Source organism: Branchiostoma floridae, chromosome 9, assembly GCF_000003815.2.
Source record: "Branchiostoma floridae strain S238N-H82 chromosome 9, Bfl_VNyyK, whole genome shotgun sequence".
NCBI classification, from domain to species: domain Eukaryota; kingdom Metazoa; phylum Chordata; class Leptocardii; order Amphioxiformes; family Branchiostomatidae; genus Branchiostoma; species Branchiostoma floridae.
In genome coordinates, this window is record NC_049987.1 from 23737000 (window position 1) to 23764190 (window position 27191).

At 41.4% G+C, this 27191-nt stretch overlaps 1 protein-coding gene and 2 long non-coding RNA genes across 3 annotated transcripts in view; all 3 read right to left on the bottom strand.

The window, feature by feature from the left end:
• The window catches only part of LOC118422362 (hemicentin-1-like), a 46606-nt gene extending 19739 nt beyond the window's left edge, over positions 1 to 26867 (bottom strand). Inside the window, exons 1-2 of the mRNA XM_035829881.1 lie at positions 26567 to 26867; positions 8953 to 9264 (exon numbers count right to left, since the gene is read on the bottom strand). Coding sequence (XP_035685774.1) covers positions 8953 to 9264; positions 26567 to 26654 — 400 coding nt within the window. The 5' untranslated portion in view covers positions 26655 to 26867. The remainder of the gene's footprint in view (positions 1 to 8952; positions 9265 to 26566) is intronic.
• Positions 451 to 7481, bottom strand: LOC118422762. Its single transcript, XR_004831958.1, has 2 exons — positions 7235 to 7481; positions 451 to 1421 (listed from the first exon to the last, which is right to left on the bottom strand). It is a non-coding gene; the product is annotated as an uncharacterized LOC118422762 (long non-coding RNA).
• LOC118422763 lies at positions 16835 to 18265 on the bottom strand. The gene is made up of 2 exons (XR_004831959.1): positions 18058 to 18265; positions 16835 to 17486 (listed from the first exon to the last, which is right to left on the bottom strand). It is a non-coding gene; the product is annotated as an uncharacterized LOC118422763 (long non-coding RNA).
• Positions 26868 to 27191: the final 324 nt, after the last annotated feature.

Here is a 27191-nt window from a genome sequence, read left to right on the forward strand (position 1 = left end):
TATCAAGTATGAATTCGTAAACTTATACCTATCAAGTATGAAACCAATCCAGCCAGCCGTTATCTTCTTTACACACACACACACACAAAGACTAAGTAAAAATATAACCTCCCTGAATATACCAAACGTTTTGTTGATTAGAAGAGACATCACATTAAAACAACACTTTAAAGTAATTTGTAATGTCAGTTCATTCAGTGTCACTTATGCAAAAACTGTCAAACTTCAAAACTACGCATGTGGTGGCTTTGTTTTGAGCCCTTACATCACCATGGTAAGTTAACCAACCTGATTCATCCTTAAATAAGGAATCTTGATGATGACTGCTTACCTGCCCTAAAACTATGGACTCATAAAGCTGATGACTCACAGTGTTTATCAAGACCACTGTTTATTAAATGATGACTTGATTGTAAAGTAAAGCTTGACAAAAGGGATCCAATACTTGTAAAAGAAAAGGCAACACTTTTCATACAAATGGATATAATCCTTGCACATCCTTGCAAATACTTTATGTTTTGTATACATTTGCAAATAAGGAAAATTCATGAATTGCAGTTATGTAAGAAACTGATATGGAAAAATAGATCAATCCAGATTATTCAGATTATCTTCACACAAAACAAAAGCAAAATAAAAGCTTCTTAACCATCAATTCCCTGTTCTTGTTACCACTATCATCATGTGAGTGGCAATATTGCATAGCAAGACTGACACACTAGGCCTCATCACATACATCTTACAAATGTACGTTGACAGTGACCTCATACATGTGTGTACATGGTGAAAAGCACTGCACTATAAACATGTTACGCTGGGTTTCAAAATCAATTCATCAGAAACTGCTCATATACCTATTTTTGACAGAGTATCTGAAACACACAGATCCATAAATAGTATAATGATTCTATCCTTCCCTATAGTTGCCTTGCATTCTAAGGCTGTTCAAAGGAACAGAACATCAGAAAGTTACTGCTCCCTTTTCAATCAGTCATGCTTAAATGGACAAGTACGATTACTGACAGCATATATATTTATGGTATATAATGCAAGTTACTGTAATTGATATGCAAAATAGTTTCTCACAACATTGCATTAATGGTGATACGTGAGGTATTTTGTATCTGCAATCCAAAGAGCATCTGAATCTGATTTATTAATAATGGCATTCTAACAATTACAGACACATCACACTGCATATTGTTTAATCTATATACACTTATACCAGTTGCTTAACTTTCTACAGTACAGACTGCACCTCCACATTTTTTTCTAAAGTAGGACCTGGCTGGTGTTCATGGATGACTCCTCCATGCAGAAACAGGTTAATCCATTACTGCATAATCAGCTTCTCGTCTGCTGTCATCCCATGTGTACAGATAAGACACTGGTGGCCTGACTGGGTTGAGTATCATCAGCACCTATAGCATGTGCAACACAAAAATGTATATCAGTTGTGATGGACATGATTCAGTTGTCATAGACATGAATGTGGTGTAACAGAGCTGACTGTATTACATTATTCTTGGAGCTTATGGTAGACATAAAATGTATCAGATTAGAATTAGTATCTGTGATCTATGACAACAACAAAGACCTGCCAGTGTAAATACACTACTGAGATGTATCAATTTTCGTCTGTACTGTAGGCAGTCGTAACTTAAGCTTTTGACATTGTCCTGTGATTCATCGAACACACACACACACACACAAACACACAAACACACATTTGCACACACATGAACACAAGCACGCACAAACACACATACTCACACAAACACGCACGAACACACACACACACTCACAAACACACTGACACAAACACGCATTCGCACACACATGTGCACATGCACGCACAAACACACTCACAAACACACACACACCTGTGCACACACACATGAACACACACATGCACAAATACACACTCACAAACACACCCAAACACACACAGGCACACATACACACACACACACACACACGTATGCACAAACACACACACTCACAAACACACACACACACAAACACACTGACACACACACACCCCTGTTCACACACAGACATGCAGACATGCACATGCACGCACAAACACACTCACAGACACACACACAAACACGTTCACACATATATGCAAACACACACACATGCAGACACACACACACATACACACAAACACACTGACACACACACATGCAAACACACACACATGCACACATACATACACACACTCACCCAGCCAGCCACACACTCACAGACGCACACACACATACACGCACATGTGCGCACACACAGATACACTAACTCACTCACACACATACACGTACAGACACAGATACACTCTCAGACACACACACACACACACATTCGTGCACATACACATGCACACACTCACATAGCCACACACAATGACACACATATTCACACAAACACGCACAAGCATGTGCATGTGCACACACTCTTAGGCCTAGGAAAAAAAATGTTGTGTTTCCTGTTTCAGCCCTGAAAAAATTAGGGTCGGTAGGTAGGGATTATCTTTTTTTTTTCTTGTATTCTTTTTTTAGGCTGGCCAAAACTCTAGTGATACATATTTCAATACAGTTGAACAAAGTAAACTGAAATGCATGCGGACACTTGTCTTTTAATGTCAAACTTTAATTCTGTGCGTGATAGATACATTCATCCTTCATTAGACAGGACAAGCAGTGTTTTACTTCAATAGGAAGCAGGCTGATTAAAAATTCTAAGTGGAAGCTATGTGACTCCACTGCCCACCCCCCAAAAAAGTCTAGGGTCGGCAGGTTTTTTTAGGGTAGGTAGGGAAACAGGAAACACAACATTTTTTTTCCTAGGCCTTATTTACACAAAAACATGCACACTGTATATAGATAAACGCACATGATACATATACACACTCGTATTTCATTGAATGGGCACAAAGGTGCATAATAATGCGTATGACTAGCAAGTTATTAAAAAGGATTATAGTCAGTGTATTTTGATCTACTTCTGCTTGATAAAGTAATCATATTGATAGTTATTGTCAAATTTATGGCTTGGTACAAAAAACTTGACTTCACTATGAAATCAACATGGTCATGAAGACTTGGTATTCTATGGATATCTAAAACTAAAGAATGGTATACAGTACACTGAACAATAGATTCTTCATGTTTGTTCATTTGCAACTACTTTGACTTTGGTACTGTCTTTGTCATTCGATCTTCTTGCAATTTGTAGCAATTTGCTTATTTTTGCAGCAGCTTTTTAATTTTTCTTTGGGGGGGGGGATTACATTGATGCAGGCAGATCAGATATTTACCCACCATACAATCGAATAGACCTGACCTGAGTACATAACGCACCCAGTATTTCAGGCAAAAGGGATACCTTATCAGTTATCAGATATCTACACTAAATCTAGTATTCCTGATTTTTACTGTGAAATTGAGTTTAAGAAGCTTGTTCCTGCATGTTATAGAATTACATTAGTGACCAGTAAGTTGGGATTGGCTCAGGCACCGGTACAAGTACATTACTTAGTAATCAGTCACAGAGGTTTATAGGTACAGGTCCAGATGTTTACCTGAACAAGTTCACAAGGTAAACTGTGGCTTTCATTGAGGGCAGGGACAGGAATAAACAGTGAACAAAATGTTATCTAGGCTTCATGTATCATATGCTGAGAACATGTGCTTAATGGATGTCTGTATGTATGGAGAATCTCAAAACAAAGATGGTCCTGATTTCAATGCTTATATTCAAATGTTTCGATCTTTTTGCAGTGCTAAGTTTTATCTTTGTGGTAGGAATACCATGCTTTTGGTAACATAATAAGAAAAAAGTTTGTACTTAAGTTAAGTGTAAGTCTATTCATGAGCAGGTAGAGTAATTGGTATATAGATGCATATTGATATCCAGTATTTTGGACCAGTCTACGTGACTCTACCAACATGATTTTCTGGGTACTGTAACCAGTACCTGTACTGGTAAACATTCCCACAGGAGTATGCACCTAATGTCCATCTTCAAGTTGGAGATTCGGTCCATATCATACGGCGGCGTAATGTACGATAAATGACCTGCCCTGAGGTGTATACGGTGCCATAATTCATGGCGGTTCCTATAACCAACGAATGAAGCGACCGAGTCGGAGTAGGAAAGCGGGTCATTAACTTTATTATCATATAGAAATTGTCATATATCTAGACATGAAGACTCCGAAGAGCGCATTACATTACATACATTGTAACGTTAGCCCATAGACGAGATCCAGTGTGTTCGTCCGGCCCTTTTTCTTGCTGGCCGGGGTGGATTCTTGCTCTCCCTACCTTTCGAAACGTCTTACCTATGTAGCTTGGCGATAAAATCTCACCAACACTCCCTGCACCTTGCGTTTACAGTTTGGGATCTATCTATATGTACTACAAACGCGTCCGAACTGCCGCCATTTTGTTCACTCATTGTGGCTCTGTTCCAAGGGTTGTAAAATCTTCTACTGACAAATCATGTACTCTAGCTACAGCACTCTGTGAACGAGACCTATGCCAGTATTTTTGGACCAATGGGAACCTTGGAAAAAGCAGGTGGGTATGGTCTCATAACCACCTGGTTTATGGGGGAAAGGGAGCCTTCTGATTGGTCCACGGCGCCTGGCTATATGATTATACTATCAAAGCCGGCCAAAAAGGTTAGCTTGCCAAATTGAGACCATTGGCCCTTACAGTGGGTTTCATACTACATGTATATTATCATAAAGCCAGGAGGCGTGGACCAATCAGGAGACTCTCCATAACCCAGGTCATTAATATCCCATATACTACCCGCTTTTTCCAGGGTTCCCATTGGTCCAAAAAATACAGGCGTAGGTCTCGTTCTCAGTATTGTTCATGCTTTGTGTGAGTAGAAGATTTTAAAACTCTTAGAACAGGAGCCAGCAAATACTGCGGATGCACAAAATGGCGGCAGTTTGAAGATGTGTTTGTACAAAGAGATACATGGTGGTGGGATTCTATTGCCATTTTTAGCCACACAAGTAAGGAGGTTTGGAAGGCAGGGAGAGCAGCAGTCCGGCCCAACCAAAAAGATAAATGGCCGCCGGATAAACAAAATCTGGCTCTCGTCTATGGGCTACTAGACCATATTATGTAACAAGCGAATGCGTCCTCTGGAGTCTCACGGCTAGGTATCGGACAATGTCTATATGATAATAAACTTAATGACCCGCTTTCCTTCTGTGTATATGGTACTATAATTCATGGCCTATTCCTATAATCAGCTCATGAACGTCGCTACATTCAGTGGTTATAGGAACAGGCCATGAATTATGGCACCGTATACACCTCGGGGCAGGTCATTAACCTTATATTACACCACCGTGAATCTGCTTGGAGATCATATGCACGCCCATAAAACGATGAAATGATGAATGTTACAACAGCCATCAACTTAGAGACAATGAGCATATCTCTAATAGTTTTTCTGGTTTGATCTGTGGTTTGGTTTGTGTAAGATAGCAATTTCTTCTTGGACTGGTCTGAAAAAAACGGACCTGAAAAAATCTTGAGGACCTGATCCTCTGGACCTGAACCGAACCTGGACTAAAATTTCTGTAACGGTACCCACCCCTAGTAGTGATTTTACAAGTGTAGGTTCGAAACCACCTGTAACGTTATGTGACGGAATATAAAAACAGTGACAGTAGCGATCTGACTTGATCTGCATAGGGCCTGGCTAGCTGGTTTCTCTTACAAAACTATAATTCTGAGAACTGAATTGAATTTTTTGCTGCTCTTTCAATTCTTGATATCAGCTGCTTTGATTAGAGGTGGAATCTCACCCATGGCTATAATTTCTTCAGAGCCATCAACCAATACCAATGTTGTGGTGCATCTTTCGTAAAACCAACTCATGACCCCCTTGGTATATATAGGTGTTGTGGGAAAATAAAGAAACCATTGATGGTTACCTGTAATTTTCTACATAGTAAGTGGTACGGTCTATAGACTGACAACAGCATTTATATTTAAATGAGAGCAGAATTTGCCTCCTATATTGCATATGCAAGTATGATTAGACATATAATGTTCACTCAACATACATTTTGTTTGTTTGTATGCAACACCATATTGATCAAAGGATGCCCTGTGTTTTTTCATTACTTTATCAAGCAAAGTCTAAACTTTTGATAAAAGTTAAAACAGTTACAGACTGGAATGAGTGTTTGAAATGAATTCACCACTTGCACACCATAATTCGCTACGCCAGGGTTCCAGATATGGATGTTACGGCACTGTTGCTCAGGGTGCGAAGCCAGGATGGAACCAGCTATAAAACCTTCAGTACGTGGGTGGCAAAGCATATACTAGTAAACTAATGAGTTGTCTGGCAAATATAGTTACAGTGCACAGGACATGGTTTAATCACTTGCTGACAACAAAGTACAAAGGCTGCAGACGAAACGCAAGTCGTGACCCGTGAGGTCATCGGGCGAAACCAAGTAACAGCCACAGTGGAGACGTGTAGCCGCGTGCTGGCTAGTTTATACCTCTGATAACAAAGCTCTCAGTCCTAATAATAGAAGTACTAGATTTGCCGGAGAACTCATTAATTACTTTAGATACTTCGTCGCCCTCGTACTGAAGGTTTTAGCTGATTCCACCCTGGTTTCGCACCCTGAGCAACGGTGGTAACATCCATATCCGGAACCCTGGCGTAGCGAATTATGGGAAGTGTGCGAGTGGTGAATGGCCTCTCCTGCAAAATCTTCAAAATCACTGTAGCTTAAGCCAGTCAACTCTAACTCTACTAGTAACGTTAGGTTTGTTTGAATTTGTGAAGTGCAAATCGTTGCTTTATGTCAAACATTTTAAACATTTATTGTGCATTATTTACAAAAAATTTTATCCCCCATGAACATCATAATTTTTTTGACCAAAACGTCACAGAGCATCTGGTTGTGCCGCTGTTCACAGCCTCAGTTTTACCAGCTGTGATACTTAGACAGCAGTAGAAGTAGTAGACACAAGTCAGGAATGACGGCATAGTGACCACAAACCTGTACTCTGAGGCTTACAATATTTTGCCCGCACAACATTTAGCCATGCCATGGCATGAAGTTTATCCTTGGTCCTACCGGTCCGGATCCTGCCTCGGGTTTTCAAACTACAATTATTCCATACCTCATTGATTATTATCAAATTGAAAACCAAAGCCTCATGATTAACGTTATAAGACCTACCTGTTGAACTGGTTGACGTGGATTAAATATGCTTGAAAGTTGGAAGAGAGTTTCCTGGTCCTAGACCCTCCGAACCAGCCGCCATGTTGACTGTTGTGTGACCTCCAGCTATCAGTAGGGTCACGAATCGTGCGCCTGGTTACCTAAATATCATCAGCTTACGCCAAGTTACGGGGCGATCATCTCCGATCTGTGTCGCTGATTGTCATACCGCACGGTACCACGGTGCTACCGTACACCGATACCTCTCGCTGATTTTCAACCCCCAATCTACCAGATATCTCGGTGATTCTGTATGAATGGGGTGTTCTCGAACAAAGGACCACAGTGTTAGGTCATGTCAATATACCTACCCATGATTGAACCAGAGTCCCGATTGCTAAATGATTGGAACTAGGAGGCATGCTACCAGTTGAGCTACAGGGATATCAGGGTAATGACGTTGATTTTTGACAGATATTTAAATCATTACATATAAATGATATGAATATATATCATTAACATCCTTATTTCAATAAGGAAGTGGCCTAAATTTTGACACATTGCTTAACAAAGTTTAGCACAACATTATTTTACGTTTTTTTTAGTCTTTTCATACACGCTTTTTCAATTTTTGCATAATGTTCCTATTTTGTTGTCAAGGGTTTGATAGAACCAATTTAGGTCGCCGCCCCAGTGAAAGCGGGACAACCTACGTCAAAAACACGGCGGTGATGAATATTTCAGATAACCGCCGTCCTTTGCGGTCCCAACTTAGGAATAAACATGATTACACTGATGACATTAGACAAGAGCGATCCCCTATTCTCCGTAAGTAGCGTAAATGTATGATCCCGATTATCTCTGCAGACAACACCGATGTGCTCCCCTCCTGTGTATAAACGTGATGAAGCTGATCACCACAGACAGCCTCTGTGTTTACCATTACCCTGTGCGCCAGTTCACATGATCATTGTAGACATTCACCCTTTATTTCTTCATATTTCTGGTTCGAGCTGAAACGTCATGAAATTGATGATAACAGACAGCCCAATACTCTCTGCCTTATAGTTTACGATAACGGGTATCATTTCAGACGCCTTCTATCCTTTGTTGGCAACTTGCCAAGAGCAAAACTGACAGGTGCATGGCTTGTAAATACGTCGAGCGCTGATGTAACAAGAAAAGTTATTTGTACAAAGTCAACAGTTGCAAGTAAATATATATTTGCCTTCGCATGGTCTAGCCTAGCATACTTTAAATGCAAAACGTTCGCGGCGGTTTTATTTCGCGGTGTTTGTGGTGGCCACTTAACCGCGAATCTAAATCCTCCGCGAACATTTTCCATGGCAGTATGAGACTACAGTGCATGGTGCTACCGCGAACTTAAACCCACCGCAAAAAGTCATATTCCCGCTACTGCGAAATTAAATCCCCGCACACTTAAATGCATTTGCAGTATTACACCTACATATACCTGTATACGGTGACCATCCCTACAACTCTGTCCTGCCACTTGCTACATCATGTAATAGAACAATATGGGGTGTTTATTACTTTACTACTAATCAATGTGTCAAGAGAAAGAAATGGAGTAAAAACAATATGTGTCTCTTTTGTAACGGTAAATATGAGTGTGTATCACGATTTAATAAAAGTGAGGTAATATCTTTCTCTTTCGTGACGGTCAATATGAGTATGTGTATTACCATGTAATAAAAGTGAGGTAGAGTGCATACCCACAACGTTCAAAGTTACTTCAGCCTTTTCGGTAAGACCAAGAGTGCTGCATCTGTAGCCTCCTTCCTCCCTGATGTTCACATCTTTGATCTCTAAGTGGTACTCTCCTCTCTCGGGATCTCCGATGATCCTGTGCCTAGGGTACCGCGGGTCGACCTCTCGTCCTGTGGAGATGACGGCAAAGTTGGGCGGCCCTTCCCAGAAGACAACGCTCTGTGACGTCAGTCCGAGGAAGGCACATCGCAGCGTTGCCGTCTGTCCCTCCCGTACGGCCAGGGACTCCGGACGGACCCGGTAAGACACGGCGTGAACTATGGGAAATAGAATGCAGTAATGAGTGAATGACTGCTTGAAAGAGTTAATTAACAACATTAGATATTGGACTAAAAAACGTTGGAACAAGTTCACTCGTTACTATGTATTTTGTCTTGACTTTGTCTAGCTTTGGTTCCCTTTCGCTGAAACATCAAAAATGTGTGCTTATCGCCACAGATCAATTCAAAGTTATTTTTTGGCTAAATCTGTTGCACGGTAGATCTTATTCACTGTCACTGTCGAACGGAATTGGATGCTACCTGAAACGTATGACCGTTTCTAAAATCATATCTAGTTGCTTTAATAACGGGCGTACAGGGTAAAACACTGCGTGAACTGGATTTAGGAGTTATCCCGGACTAGTAGTTATCCCGATATACTAGTCACTTTCGATAACACAGAAACGTTTTCGGAAATCGCAGGCTCCAACTTACAATGATTGTACATTGTCGCCGCAATATAGGTTAGATATCATACATGTACATATGACCTCATCTAATATTTTGAATAGTATACCATATTTACGTATTAATAGAAAGCAGATCATTGTCTGTAATGGTTGATAAGGCAGGTCAGATACGTTGTGCTGAAGCAAATTAGTTCTGAACTTCTTTAGGACAGCTAAGGTCAGTTTACGATTGTTCCGATTCTCTCTGCCAGTGATCTGATCCAAACTCACAGACCATCAGCAACTGTATGACACAAATGTTGCAACGTTGGCGTCTATTGGCAACGTGTAAATGATATCGTTAGAGATAAAGACTTATTTAAGTACAAAAGATAACTTGTCGTCCAGATCAGATAACATAATGCAGGAACGTACATGCACTGTTCCATATGGAACTTTCTGTTTGACGTATTGCCTATAAATATTGCAAAGACTTTCTGCAAGATATATGATAGCAAGTGAGGATCCTTCCGCCATACTGCAATAAATATTTGTATGGTGACACGGGTCGGTAACCTTTACGATATGAAACCAGTGCCATTGAATTGGCTTTTCCCTACTGACGAGCGCGCCAGACTGCGAATCGTCTTCCGGGAATAAATCAATGGCTTCTGTCATAATTGGGGTCGCGAACTTTTTCTTCATGCAATTCAAACGTCCCAGCAAATGTGCTTTGCCAGGGGGTGTCCATGGAGGCCTTGGAGCGATCCACACCTGAGTTAGAAACCAAACCTGTCGCCTCCAGAGATTTTCGCTAATTAGATTTGGCTATTTTTCTCCTGACAACTGGATATGCTTGAATAAACACTGCTCATAACATCATATTGTATTATTTTACTACCGGAGCGACAATTTCACACCACTGTAATAATCTGTTTGAATTTCATTGCAACTTCCATGACAGATATTTCTCCACCCTTGGGTCGCGTGAAAAATGTATTAACCCTGGGATTTACTGTCAGTGTCGATCGCTTCACGTATTTACGGCCCGGCGCATCCTAAACCTGACGTCCCGGCGTCACACCTGACGTCCCAGCGTCACATCCCGCAGTATTACTGCTCGGATAAGTTGGGGCGAGGCCGGAGGTGGCGGGAACCATCTGGCTAGGCTCATTAATGACCTGCATTTATTGTCCTCCTGTGCAATGACGGTGACGTGTCCGGCCTGGGATCATAGAAAAAGGGGCGACTTATCCTACCAGACGGACGTTAGATATGGAGATAGAGGTACAACTGATAAAAGTTTCATCTCTGAAAGCGTCTGAACTGGAAGTTATTCCAGATATATACTATTAGATACAAATACAGCATCTGGTGTATGAACTTGCTGATTCGTGATCAAGTATTTGGACAAGATCCTACAGTGAGATGAGGCCACACGGAACGTGATTCATGCTCATAAAAGGCCTGCATTTATTGTCCCCATGTGCAGTGACGGTGTCCTGTCCAGTCTAAAAACAGCTGCGATCAAAGAAAATGGGCGACTCCTTCTACAGACGGATGTAAGAGATGGCGTTTGGGGTAAAACTGATAAAACTATCATCTCTGAAAGCATCTGAACTGGAAGTTATTCCAGATATATACTATAAGATACAAATACAGAATCTGGTGTATGACGTTGCTGATTCGTGATCAAGTATTTGGACAAGATCTTACAGATGAGAACACACAGAACGTGATTCATGCTCATATTCCAGTGTTGTATCATCTATTGTGACCTGTACTGAACCCAGTGGGTATGTATGTACAATAAAGGTCTTCATTCATGCATGCTCATTAAAGACCTGCATTCATTGTCCCCATGTGTGGTGACGGTGTCATGTCCAGTCTAAAAACAGCTGGGATCAGAGAAAATGGGCAGCCCATCCTCCCAGGCGGCTGTAGGAGATGGGGATAGAAGGACTGAGGATAAAAGTTTCATCTTTGGAGGCGTCTGAGCTGGCATCTGTACACAGGGGGGTGTAACCTGGATACCATACCCCAACCTCAGATATCTTTCGTGTTGGGGTCTGGCAGGATGGCTGTAGAAAGGTTCTCGAAGGCCCTTGATCAGAGGGAGGAGAACCTAGGATTGATGACAACTCACACCACAGGTAGCCAGCTACAATACACCACAGTTGGTCAGCAGGCTATCACAGTAGCGAATCAGGTACTTAGTGGTCACTAGCTGTTATGGATTCAAAAAATGCAGTTGGGGGTCTCTAACCAATCATGGTAGGGTGTAATTACCTCCTGCTGATCATGCTGCTGTTCTATTGGTGGAGTTTTTTTGCCCTCTAGAAGGGGCAAAATTAAGAACAGTTCCTATGTCATCTGGCCAGACCTCTGCACGATAGATACTTGTGATCGGGCAGGGGTTTGGTAACCAGGCTAAGGGGGGTGATGCATATTCTATTTCCACCATAGTAGGACACGAAAGGAGGATTGATGGTTGAAGGAACGGAATGATTGGGAATCGTTGTCGCAAAGTACTGTAGGGACATCCTCACTGGATATCTTTTACAGTGACGACAGCTAGATGTGGAATGGTTTTGTGTGACTGGTTATTCAGTTTGATATAATCAGCCGCTACTGTAGCTTCAAAATTTGTTTTCTAGAAGGACTGGTGATAAAATTTTCATCTCCGAAAGCGTCTGAACTGACATGTTATGTACACAGGGGGATGATGCATGTTCTATTTCCACTACAGTAGGACAGAAAGGAAGGATCAGTGGTTAGTACGTGGGGACGGAGTAAGTGGAACCTGTAGCCAGAAAGTACTTCAGGGACAGCATCACTCACAGCAGATTCAGTACAACTAATAAAATTTTCATCTCTGAAAGAGTCTGAACTGACATATGTACAAGGGAGATGATGCATATTGTATTTCCAGTACAGTAGGCCAGGAAGGAAATATAGGACTCTGGTTAGCAGGTGGGGACGGAGTAAGTTGAACTCGTAGCCAGGAAGTACTTCAGGGACAGCATCACTCAACAGATTTAGTGCAACTGATAAAAGTTTCATCTCTGAAAGCGTCTGAACTGACATGTTATGTACACAAGGGGGTGATCCATATTCTATTTCCACTATAGTAGGACACGACTTGAGAATTGATGGTTGGAACGGAGTCCAATGATATAACCAGCCGCTCCGAAGAGTGGCTATATAGACACAAATGCAGATACGAAATTTGATTAGTGGCCAAGTATTTGGGCTGTGTCTCACAGATGAGGACAAACAGAGCTGTTTCATCTCTGAAAACGTCTGAACTGGCATCTGTACACAAAGGGGGATGACAAATATACGGTTTCTGCTATAGTAGGGCACGAAGGAAGAATTGATGGTTGGCATGCGAATGTGGGAACGAGGTAAGCGGAACTCGTAGCCACAAAGTACCATATAGGGGCAGCCTCAGCTCACTAGATAGATTTAGTCCCTAGATAGCTTTCACATAGAAAGATCGTTCGTACATGTGAAAGGTGGTGTAATACACCGAAGGACAGCTATACAGGCTATACACATGCAGATGCAGAAGCTAGTGTGTTACGCCGAAGGGCGGTTATACCGGCTATACAGATACAGATGCAGAAGCTGGTGTGTTACGCCGAAGGGTGGTTTTACTGGTTGTGCAGATACAGATACAGAAGCTGGTGTGTTACAACGAGGGATGGTTATACCTTCTATACAGATACAGATACAGAAGCTGGCGTGTTACGCCGAGGGGTGGTCATACCTTCTATACAGATACAGATACAGAAGCTGGTGTGTTACGCCGAGGGGTGGTTATACCTTCTATACAGATACAGATACAGAAGCTGGTGTGTTACGCCGAGGGGTGGTTATACCTTCTATACAGATACAGATACAGAAGCTGGTGTGTTACGCCGAGGGGTGGTTATACCTTCTATACAGATACAGATACAGAAGCTGGTGTGTTACGCCGAGGGGTGGTTATACCTTCTATACAGATACAGATACAGAAGTTGGTGTGTTACGCCGAAGGGTGGTTTTACTGGCTGTGCAGATACATACTAGTACTAGTATGCAAAACTATATCAGAAAATAATAAGGCAACATACAAGAAGACAATGTCTAAGAATATCATCAGACAAACAGACTTTAAATTACGTTCAAACATTTGGAGAAGGTATCACAACTGACGGCAAACAAAATCTGATTCATTGTTGAATTTTGGAAAGATTTAACAAACAAGTGTGTATTATTTTTCATTGCTTAAAAATAAATTTCTGTATGTAATCTTCTTCTGTGCATACATCTATGATATATCGCATTGTTATCCAAAACGCACGGATATGTATAGGCAAAGCCACGAAAGTAATTAGCAATATAAACCACAAATATGACGGTGTGGTAAGATAAACGTGATTTATTGTACTCTCTGACAACGGGTATATAAATTGGTAGCAGATACACTATAGATATAAACTAGGAGATAAAACATAGATGAATTATAAGGTAAATTAATGCCTTAAAATTATATTGCACCGGCTGTCGAATTGAAATATAGACACGCACCTTACAGTTTGTGGGCATCATTTTGCTTCAATCCTAGGACCACGGAAAACTTTAGAACAGATAAACCAATCACAAAAGTGTTAAAACAAGTGCTTTTAAAAAAGCTGGCATTTTGCCAATGTTTGCGTGTGTGAACGTTTTTTTCTAGCTATTAGAATGTCATATAAATAGAACAGAGTAACTAAACCTGATATTGGCGCATGGAGAGATTCACATATGTGCCTGAACTGCAGCATATCTAGACGCCACCTGTTAAATTTTGCGTGAACTGCAGCAAATTTCACTACACATTGCCTGTTTTTGAGTGAGCTCTGTTGCGGGGCATTTTTAAGTTTTTTTTTTTTAATCTTTATTTCTATTCGGCAAAAAAACGAAGCGGCGAATCCGTTAACCAAAGAAATAAATTGGTGTGGCCAAATGGATGTAAAAATTAGTATTTTAATGGATGTAAAAAAGAAAAAAAAGTTGAAAAAAATCTACCTCCCTGGATTCGAACCGGGTGCATTGGTTTAGAATGCGTAAACTTTACCACTGCGCAGGAGGAGGTGGGGGGGTATCACGTGAACCCTCGTGAACCCTCCAGGGACGGGCTTATCCAATCACGTAGCTGGTACTTTGTAAATGCTCCGTAAGGCGCGTTATTTGTTACTCCTCAGTTTTGTGTATTTTCTCACAATTGGTCTTGTTTTGAAAGACCAGAGTTCTACCAAACTGTTACAGAGATATGTCTTCATCGTTGGAGAGAGATTCTTGTGACCAGGTACGTGTTAACTTGCCGATTTTCTCGTCGAAATGTTTGCGACCCTCTGCATGCTTATAGAAGGCCCTTGGAGTTTGCCCATTTTACGTAGTTTTCAGGGGTCTAGTTTTCAATTTTACAGCGTGGTTCATTGCAAATTTTTTATCTCAGCGTAAAGTCTGTGTCTTTAACTTCTCAAAACTCAAGTTGAACCACATTGAACCACCAATAGTTAAGCCACTAGAAGCGGTCAAACTCGGCGAGGCAAGCGGGGCCCGCCGTGAAATCCAAGATGGCGGCCGGGTTACGAAGCAACGTGTTATTGTTTTCATGTACGAAAGTTTCGGGGATTCCTTCCTTATTGATCGATTCTATGGTAACACAAAAATATCAAAATCCGACTGGAACCAAATTGGGTATCATGGGGATTTTAGGCTTCATCATAATTGTGAATAAAACCGGCAGAAAACTATGGTACAAGATTTTACATCGCGGCAAAATGGGGAGGGGGCTAAAAAATTGTACCTATCGTAGTCGCCAGTTTCCTTCCGAGAAAACTTGTGTGAAAAATTCAGATAGCGTTGTAAACAACAAGGACTATTGCTTCTTGGAATACATTGGCTCTGTTCCAGATGGAATGCAACATTCCATTACATGACAGTACATGTACTACTACTACTAGTACTAGTAAATGGGAGTGGACAACCACATGCATAAATTTTGTGTAGTTACATTATAAGTTACATCAATCCACTTGCATTAATTTGTCAATTTTTTTGTTGCTTTACCTAACAGAACATGATTCTTCTTCCTGACTTAGTTTGATGTCAACAACCGAGCAGTGCAGTAACTGTAGGAGTCAGAGAGTGGAGGTTTCAATGCAGACCCTGGGATTGGATTCAGATACTTTCATGACACTAGGAGTAGGAAATGTCTGAGACAAATTCTGCAATGCTGGGTTATAATAAATTTAGCTCCATTTGTACTTGTGAATGTAAGTTTCATATGTGTCCTAGTGTAAACATGACAGTTCACTGCTGTGTCCCAGATATCTACTAGTAATGTTCCCACTCCTATAGTTTAGCATTTTACCATTTCCAGTGGTCATAAGTTATAATATGTTGACTCCCAGTATTTCAAATGCAAGTTATACAAATTTATATTCTACAGTCTTAGGGTTAGGCAAAGTCATTCTCTTGTTGAAAAGAATTTCTCCAACTCCAAGTTCTTCTTATATTCAAGTTTTTATTATCATTGAATATCACACAAGACAAAAAGTGTTGTAGCTTTGTTGACTATTAGTATTTCAAATACATATTTCTTGCAACTTCATGTGTCCAACACTGGCTGTCAACAAATATAACTAAACGTTAAAGATACATGAAATTTTTTCCATCATCTTCTTTCATAGATGTGTTATGATTGGCTCTTTGCACAAAGTTAAAAGGTAAAGCAGGATTCTGCGCAGAAGCGCAAACTACAATCCACTCTACATGTCATCTTTAGCCGATACTGCACTACAAGCTATATACTCCCATCACAAAACTGCTGTCTATTTCACAATGTGATCAAGGCATACAGGAATACATAATGGTGAACTGTTGTAAGAAATGGACTTTTGGCAAACCTGTATCACTCGATGAATGTGAACAATATACAAAATATACATATGATCTGTATGCAATCTACAGCTACAGTCTTCCTGAAGCTACATTCTGTACAGCCAAAGTCCATTAGAACCTCTACACAACAATCCTTGAAGAAGCATATAATAACCTGACTTGACAATAGCAAAGTTCATAGAACACACACATGATCACAACTTACTTCAGGGCAAATCACACAGGTAAGTACAATACTGGACAATTGTTCATTCGTGTATTTAATATCTATGCTTGGAATGAGTATTAGAACCTAAGGGCAACATGTGGACATTAAAGACTATTATACATATTCATTTCCAAGCAATGACACCATCTACTCAGTTCTGCATAGATACAAGACAACAACATTCAAAATACAGGTAATCTTCAATGCAGAGACTGAGTGCTGTGCAACATTACATCAAATGGTACATAATACAGTGGATTAATCCTCCTTCACTGTCAATTCAGTCAACCCGAAAAATCCTAAATTGTTTCAGCAGTTTTTGGTAACATGCACACAACATGTTTGTCTACAAAAAGTACAATGTAATAAAGGATATACATGTACCACCAAGTATAAAGTAAGCACATGCTTAGACAGGTTTGCTCATGCCCAGCAGGGCTGGCAAGTAACATACATGTAGCTGCTTTATCAGTCATTTCAGAAAGATTTATTCAGTGAATGTATGTGATGAAATAAACTCTTGATGTTCACCTCTATGTTGGTTGCTTAAAAAAAATAATTCTTTGACAAATACAATGCATGCCATTTACCCTTGTGTAGCAAACATGAGACTTCAACAGCATCTTTGTTTGGTGATACTGATAACTCTGTAGATGAAGCAAGGACTGGTAGAAGTAATGTACATTCTGTGGATCATAAAACAAAAAAAGGTTTTAAAATGGGCATTCCATCAATCCATGTGCAGCCGGTTTCAAGGTAAGTTTATATTATATTCAATTCAAATGACAACGTGAACTACTCGAACTATGAGTGATATCCACAATAGTGACACAATCGCACAAAATTACACAACTGTAGTTACGAATTCTTATCGTAATTTCGAATTGTACTGTGAGCACTTTCTATGTTCGTGTGCCGATACAAAATTGAACAACAACCCACAAGTCTATGACCCGGGGATATATATCGCCCCCCTCCCCCTTAGCTGCCGATTGCCGAGCGAAAAATTTATGCACATTCACCGACACATACTAGTTGCAACGAAAAGAACTACAGTATATCGCTACGCCCCCCACACATGTGCACCGAACAGTAGTTGCTTGTAGTAGGATTCCCCATATCATCTGCAGTATGTCATGTAGCTTCCGACCACTGTTGGTTTGGGAGCGCGCGGTGGCTCTTATATTTCCGTCGGGGTACTGACGTTAACGTTACCCATTGCAAATGAATTACACTGTTAACAAAGTCTACACATACCTTGTGTTTTGTGGGGACACGAAGATGACCGGAAAATGGCTGTTGGTGGCCTGAAACAGCACTAGAAGAACACGATATCCTCCGGAGGCAGCCATTTTTGGCTTGTTTACGAAGCTCCGGGGACGTCCGTCCTCTGCAGTGGTCACAGTTCGAATGAACCCGCTTGGCCTAATTACCCGTTACGCTTTGCGCGGACCCCTCCTGCCCCCCTGCCACTGCGCTAGTGCGAACATGTTGAAGAAATGCCTGTTTTAACAGGTATACAAATGTTTGGCATGGATTGAACAGGTCCGTTCATCTCAACATCACAACGGCGACTACACTGACCAGAAGGCATTTTGCGACTGCAAGTCGCAAAATGCAAAAAGTCTCTTACATATGGAACCATATCCGAACAGAACCGATTAACACATGAGTTACAAACTGTGACCACATTCAAGACGTTTAAGCAACAGCTAATGAAACATTTGCAAAAGGTAGCCAAATAGAACAAGAGGTATATGTGGCACATGTGTTTTTTTTTATGTTAGGATATGACACATGCGGTTCATCGATTGTTTGTTTGTTTGTTTATTTATTTATTTATCCAGGGCTACATGTCGCCTGGTCGGATCCCTGGGGGAAACCCCGTACATACATAACAATAATCAATGACAATATAAAATCAAATAAAAAACAAATAAATGGTAACTTAGCAAGAATCGACAAAGAACAACGCAATTTAACTAAAACAAGATCAGGCAAATCAATTGTACAACGTTAATCCTAATATAACTCCAAATCATAAGTGAAATCAAATAAGTAATGGGAATTTGCATACCAATGTTATTGTAACTATGAGATGTTTTATGTTATATTGTGCTGTAAATCTTTGTGTGTATTGTTACTTCTGGAGTAGGTGTCACATTTTACATGTGACAGCTAGGAGTTTGGTTTTACCTTGCCTTAGACCTTAGATCCTCCCGCAACACTGTTGCATTGGAGTTACCTTAATAAACCAATAAACCCATAAACCTCCCCTGCGACATGTGAACCCAGCCTGGGATTTGTCCTGCGATGATTTATGCGCCTGTCCGGGAGAACGTTTTGCACAATTTTACCTGCTGTTCGCCATTGATTTTGTGTCCGGTGGTTATGAGAACATGCTGACACCATGTCTGGTCTTTGATTTTCCTTCTGTCGTTACGGCGTCCAGCTGACATCGTATCTTCACACCACAATCCCACTCCTACCCGCGGGCTGAGGGGGGCGGTCAATATATCATACTACTACAAATACGTAGCTGGTGTCTGAAAAATTAAAAACACTTTGTTCACAATTAATATTAAGTCTAGTTGCCTTCACCAGGAAGGTTATGTTTGCGTGTTTGTGCGTGTCTGTAACAGCAGTACCCATGACGCTGTGGACGGATCCTAATGATAGTTGGCAGACTGGTAGGGATCGGGAAAGTCGAGGGTTAAGTCTGAAAATGGGCCTACTAGCAGCTTTCTTCTTACATGCGGTGCGCTAGGATTGGCGGTTGCAAGACGTTGACACCATGTCTGCTGTTTGATTTTCCCTCTGTCGTTACGGCTTCCAGCTGACACTGTATCTATACACCACCATCCCACTCCTACCCGCAGCCTGAGGGGGACGGTCAATATATCATACTACTACAAATACGTAGCTGGTGTCCTAAAAAGATCAAAAACACTTTATTCACAATTAATCGTGACTAAGTCTAGTTACCTTCGCCAAAAAGGTTATGTTTGCGAGTTTGTCTGTGCGTGCGCCTGTTTTTTTTATTTATTGGTTTGGCTGCAACGAACACACAGCCAGGGCTGCCCAACTAGCCTATGGCTATTACAAAGGGCTAGCCCTGCTGACAAACACATAAACAATACATATTAAAAAAGAACATTTATATGTACATGGTGTAGGACAACTTACATATCATCTAAAAATGGAGTATATATTAACATCATATCATCGACAACAATATTTGCAGTGAGAGGTCAGGGTCTGTATATACACGTAACAGCAGTACTCAAGAAGCTGTGGACGGATCCTTATGATAGCTGGCATACTGGTAGGGATCGAAAACACAAAGGTTAATACGTGAATGTATCAAGCTACCTCTAGTATTTATTTGCGCTTATTTCTTATAATTTTGTTTTTAACTTTATAGGTACTCTTGAGGTGTCGGTCTTGTAAAAGATATACTGATCCTGTTGCCCACACCTCTCAGATTTCATTCTGACAGTCATCTCAATAAATGAATAAGAAGGCAGTTACACCACAATCTCACTCCGACCCACTGGGATATCTTAACACTAGTACATACAACTGGCGTTTTCGCACACAATTGTAAAGCCAGTGTTGCCAGGAGGAAGGCCATCATGACAGACGGTCATCGAAAAGTCGGCTGTGCGTTCATGTCCTGGAGATATAATCATGTCTGATAATTGTATTTGATACAATGCGTCGTCTGGCATTTTGCCTACGCCACAACCCCACTCCTACCCGCGGGTTTGATAGAATGTGGCAGGTCGTGCATCCTAACACGCCTACATAAAGCTGATTTTGATACCCCCTTTCCACTAAGACGTCGCTCTCGCCGCGCTCTGACATATCGCTCTACGAATCTTATAGAAAAGAATCGAATCTCGTTTACACATTGTGTATTTTGTTGTCGTCTCAGTCAAACTTTTACGTTTTGTACTATATACTAAGTGTTAAAGTTAAAGTTACACATGTCGTACTTACGTCGCAGTGAGAGCGCAGCGCGATCCCCGTCTAGTAGAAAGGGGGCCTTACGCACACACTTGTAAAGCGCTTACCAACAAGTCTTAGACAGTCGTCTCAAGTGAAATGATCGGTATGTCATTGCCTGAACGAACATGTACAGTGATAATCTGGAGTGAAAACTGTCTCCACGTCACTAAACTAAGAGTGATTAGAAATTTTCATCACGTCAATAACGCTGTATATGACTTTTAATAAAAACGTAGTTTCTAATCCATTAGCGAACTATCAAAACGAAGATCGGACAGCTCTGGCAATATTGCTATTTTCATTAAATAGACTTTGCAGCTGACATGTTGTCTGTGATTTGAGATATTGCTTCTGCTATCTGTTAACAACTAAACTTTATTGCGTTGGCCAATTTTCTGTATGTGCGAGTTGGTGCGATTACTTTTAGAATATCATCTCGCCACTCAGACAGACTGTCTCTGTAAGGCAAGGCTCGTAGTCAAAGTTTGTCTACGTGTTATATTTTATACATTTTAAGCAATTCCACGGGGCATATCATCATTTAAGTGCAGTCGTATTTTCCTAATGATATCATCCCAGGGCGGCAAGAATATTATTTTCTCAGACTCTCAGACGATTTGGTAAGGCGTAACAAGTCTGAAGTCTGGTGGTTTGTCTAAATGGTGTGTTTTGTACAATTTAAGCAGTTCCGCGGGGTTTGCATCCTTTTAAGGCGCTGTCCTGCTGATAACAGTTGGTAGTCAACAGTTTAGGTGGCTTTTGGCCAAGTTTGAACATACTCAGCACCTCCTCTGGGTTGTATCCAAATCCCTGACTACTCTCTCCCCGTCGACAGACTTAAAGACAGCTGTCCTGCTCTTAACATCACTAAATGGTGTGTTTTGCACAGTTTAGGCAGTTACAATGGGTTTATATTATTTTAAGGCGCCGTCTCACTGGTGTCATTTGGTAGCCAACGGTTGTCTAAGTGGCGTTTGGTTCAATTTGTACATTTTCAACACCTCTTTTGGGTTGTATCCAAAATACGTACATTCTTACTTACTTCGAAATCCCCTTTACATACTTAAAGAAAGTTATTCTCCACTTATAAAATCGCCGAGTCTTCCACTTTCTTAGGAAAAGAAGCCAGATTCACTTACTTAGAATTTAAAGTTAGCTTTCAGACAAGAGTAGACACAGGTGATATTTTTGTCCACCATTTATGTGTCCCTTTACATGTTCGATTTGTCCCTGGGCAAAAATTTACAATAAACATAGAATTACATATTACATGTATCTCTATATCCAATGAGTATGCTTGTAATGTTGTTATCCTTCAGGCCAATACAACATTTCACCACGTGTAGGGGTGGGTACCGGTACAGAAAATTCAGGTCCAGGTCAGGTTCAGGTCCAGAGGATCAGGTCCAGGTCCGAACCTGAACCTGATTTAGTATGTGAAAACCTGTGAATGGACGATACTCAAAACAATGGTCCATTATCGCCACAAAGACAGCTGTTTTGTGAAGCATTCTACTCCCACTAGCGTTTTAAAATCCTACAAGGCTACCCGTCTCAATCGACTGTAAAACTTGGTAGAAATGACCATAGACTCTACTCTACTTCGCTCTTGTTATTTTCCTCGACCGGTAAGCCCCAAAATGTGTGATTATCTGATCATATAATCTGATAATTTCCCAACAGGTCCAACATCCGGTCCACCGAATTTTTTCAGGTCCAGTTTTTCCGGACCGGTCTAATAAGAAAAACCGGTTTTGTACCGGTTCACCGTACCGGTACCCACCCCTATTCACCGCTAAGCTCGCGTCGTTGTAAAAGACCGATCTAGCTTGATATCAGTGGTTTCTGTTCCGTACATGTATCTCATTTCAACCCCGCTCAGCTATTGTTGGACCCCCTGAGAAATGGTGTCAGCGCGGTAACACTCAGGGCGACTTGATTGACAGGCAGCCAATTTCCTGCAGGCCAGAGAGGGAAATTTCCTCGGAGCTTTGACCGGACAGTCCGTGCAATGTGCTGCGCGCCGTGATTTAAACGTCAGGCCCGATAATACCCTGCCATTAGATGGACCAAGTTGGCAAGAAATGTGGGAGGGTGACAACATGAAGGCCTGTGGGCTGGATTCGCAATGGGAGATGTCTGAAGACCTCAGTTTTGTTGTCAATACTTCACTTGAACTGCGTGAGATGCAATCAAGCGGTGGGATGGGAACCGTCAGTCATGATCTGTTCGGGACGATCGAGTTTATTGCCGTCACAGATCCTTTCTGCTTCCGACTCATCCAGGAGCTTACCAGTTCTGACATCATCGGAGTCTTCTGGGATTGCCGCGGAATCTGCTAAGGGCTTTAAATGACTGGGACAAGCAAAGCCTGAAAATTCTGACACGAAATTTGCAGATATGTCAATAAACTATCTTTCATACATCATTCTTCGCTTATCCGGGGTTGTCTCGGAACCTGCTAAGGGCCTCTAGTGCCAAGGACAAGCGAAGCGTGGAAAATCCTCTCACAAACATGATCGAAATATTCAGGTATATCGAGAGACAACCGTCCAGACATCGTGTTGGACTAGAAAATAACACAAAATCATCCACTTTTTTTTTATTGCCGCGGAATCTGCTAAGGGCTTTAAATGCCTGGGACAAGCGAAGCCTGAAAATTTCTGACATGATCGTTATTTGCAGATATATCGAAAGACAGCCTTTCAGACATCATCCACTTGCCCAGCAATTCCTGGAATCTGCTGAGAGCTTTAGATAAGGGGGGCAACTGGTGGAAAAGCAAAACTTCACTCCGGAGCGTTTAGTCTGACACCTATTACTCTTCTTCAGCGTCACAAGGATGAGTAATATTCTAGTAACTGTCAAGGAGTCATGGATGTTGTAGAGAGTGAATTACTTTTAACTATTTTCTACGTTGATGTCTAACCTTCATAAACGTAGCACAATATTACTTCCTCGCGTATACAATGGGATATTTACACGTTCGTTTTGGACAATCTGAATCAACGATCTTTTCCAGGATGTTGGAACAAGGTGGAGTTCAATAAACGACAGAGTAATTGGACCAGTAACTCTTCATCCTATAATGATGCATGACGTGCGGCAATATGAAGACTATATACTTAAAAGTACACATTAATTAGAAAGCTACACGTGGGATTTGTGGCAACCAGAATGCACTTTACCCTGGCTTATAGCCCATTCAACTTGTTTGGCGACCTTCCTGCGACCTCCATGAGACCTAACATTGACACACCGCAGTCACACAGGTCGTGCGATCGTCGCTAACTTGGGGTATTTGGGAAGACAAAGATGTACATCTCCTGCAAATTTACAACTGTCTTGGTACACAAAATGCGATTTTGAATCCATGTCGGTGGATGGTTTTGCCACGGCATGCTTGAAAACCCTATTGCATCAAAATCGTACGACAATCGCACGACCTATGTGGCCACGCCTTAAGTCGCAGTAAGGTCGCAGCGCTATCGCCGTCTAGTGCCACGGTGCCTGAAACCAGCTTAACGTGGGATTTGCAGCATGTAGAAAGCACTTGGCCTTGCCTGGAGTATAGAATAAAATAGAAATTCTGTACCTGAAGGGAGTAATTGGTAAGTGTAAGCACTCATAGAAACCCTGTAAGCTTATAAACCTTAAGGAAATCCAATCTTACCACATTAAGCTTCGCCGAAGAGTAAAAGAACCCGGCGGGCAAATAGCTTCCCTTTGGCAGTTCTTTATTGATTGAGCTCCGGACTCCCCTCCCTACTGACAAGCAGCGAAACCAACACCCACTAAGATCAAGTAGGTAGATTAGTACAGAGAACTACCAAAGACTGAAATAGCATCGTCTGGTCACCAGAAAGCGCATTACACCCAGGTAATTGTCTAAGAATACGGGGTGGAATGCACTGTGGTAATAGACAGCATTTCGCTCCATTACTCGTCACGAAAAGGATTACCACCGATTAAGTGTACGGGCAAACCGGTGAACTGGGAGGGCTACCGAGCACGAATTGAATTTGTGGTAGTCACACTTCGGAAAGCCTTACAACAGCACAGGGGAAATGGAGAAGTAATACCTCAAATAGCTTAAGTCTTTGATTCACCGCAAAGGAGTAAGTCTGAATGAAACACAGCGCGGCGTGAAGACGTTTTTTATTAAGGAGGATGCATCTCTGCCCTTTCTATTTTTGAAATCTGGCACCTTTGGGCCCCACCGTTCCGCTGTGAGTGACTCCTCTGTCTGCCGTGGTGTTAAATGGGCATTGTGAACAATAAACGGAGTTCCCACAGTTACCGTAATATGTGCATGTCTTCCTTAGCCTTGTAGTCACCGACACATGTATAAACTTGAAAATATACGCTTCATTAAAAAAATACAGTGACTTTAGTACGTTTAACTACAAAGAACAAAAAATCCTATCAGCTAAGAAATGCAGTCTAAGATTAGTATAACTGTACTATCATGTTACAATCAGGTTATACTAATCATGAATTTCAGTATTTTTTTCTAATACAAAAGCGTGTATTTATCTGTGTTAGCCTTTTGGGGACATTGTGAGCTAAGAACCTTAGTTACACATCGTTGGTAATGAGATTGATATTCTAATCATTATTTAGCAGACGTTGTTTTAAAAGCGAAATCATTAGCTTCAATTTTGCAGTAACTGAATCGGATTAAACAAAATGGCTGCTCTGAAGTCTCTCGAACATTGTTTGATAAGACATCAGAGTACATAATTAGGTTATTCCAGTGTTTCCAACCATCCGAGGGGGCAATTATAGATATCACGGCGCAATATCTGCTTTTAAAGAAGACGTACTCACAGATACATAATAAAATGTACCATCAACATGTTTCAGAATGCGGGACATATCTTACAACATCTACGATCAGTCCTTTGTTATCATAGCGTATTGTCGTTTTTATGAAGACGTCTATATGAAGATTCAGGAAATTGTATTTATGTATTGATTCTCATATATGCAGGGGACTTTGTAGCCCTGTGATTTTGGCGGCAGCTATCGGACTGTGTCCCCTCCATATTGTTGCTGTTATCGGAAAAGTGATAACAGCGCCCGAACCTGCCATGATACGGTCGGGACATATTTGGTCTATCGCATTTCGGCGCACAGCTTTGATAAGAAAATTCTTGATGGAAACCTGGATGAAAGGACTAATAAAAGCGTACACGGGGCGAGAGCGCTTTGTTGTAATATTCAAGACATGGATTTGGGCGTGATCAAATCATACAAAGGCGCCGAGTTCTTCAAACGAGACTAATCTTTCTATTCTCAAAGACGTACCATATGCTGTTAATGATGTCATGGTTGATTTTAACTTGATACAACATGTATTCATGCTTATATGGATATAGGAATACACTCCTATTGAAATACTGTTGATGAAGAGCTTACACTCTACTTCAAGCATTACAAATAGGCAAGTCGAAATTCAGCTGAGTCGGCAAAATCTTGTGACATACCTAACGGATCTCATAGATCAAACACTGACGCACAGCTGTGAAAAGAGAGCCTAGTTATCCAGTTATTTGCTAAATGGGTGAAATTATTCACACCGTACGGTTTCTAACGGTTTCTAAACGCCGTGCCTCAAGTTATTAACGATAGATTCCGCACACGTCAGTTTCATTTAGAAACAGCACATACATCCGATAAATCTGTCCGTGCTTGTGACAAGTGTCCACGATCTTCATATAACGTGTACGGCAATAATAAATAAGCTCCTTACCTCTAACCAAACGCGACAGTACAACCAATATGACGAGAACCGCCCACTCCGTCCGCCGTAGTTCCATCTCTCTACTCTGAGATGTCATCAGTCCATAATGACAGAGCGATATGCCGAGTCTCTTACATACACAGTCTCTCTCTCTCCTCGCGTCACGGGTTCTGTGCGCAGACTGCCTGAAGAAGTGGCTGGTGAGGCGGCAGGTCCGGCTCTTTAATAACCACACACACACGGCAGAGCCCGGAGCGTCAGGCGCGCTGCAGACTTGTTTATCCCACTTTGTGCCTGTAATGCGGGCCGCTGTCAGGAAGTCACCGGGTAATGTGTCAGGCCCGCGCGAGGTGCACCCGCTGTGCCACGCCTAATGTAATTACCACAAGGACTATACATTCTCTCATCTATCATGCTTCCTGCGCTTTGGGGCATCGTATGGAGAAAAGACCAAAGTTAAGGGTTGGCTAGGTTTTAGTCTGTAAGTGTAAAACTCGCAAATCAATTTTTAGCGTACTATGTTTAAGCAGCTTAAACGATCAGGTAAAGATATCGTCATATTTAAGTGGACGTTACGTTGTTCGTTAAGTTAAGTTAAGGGTAAAGTGATAGTTAGGTTTGTTCGTAAGTGTAA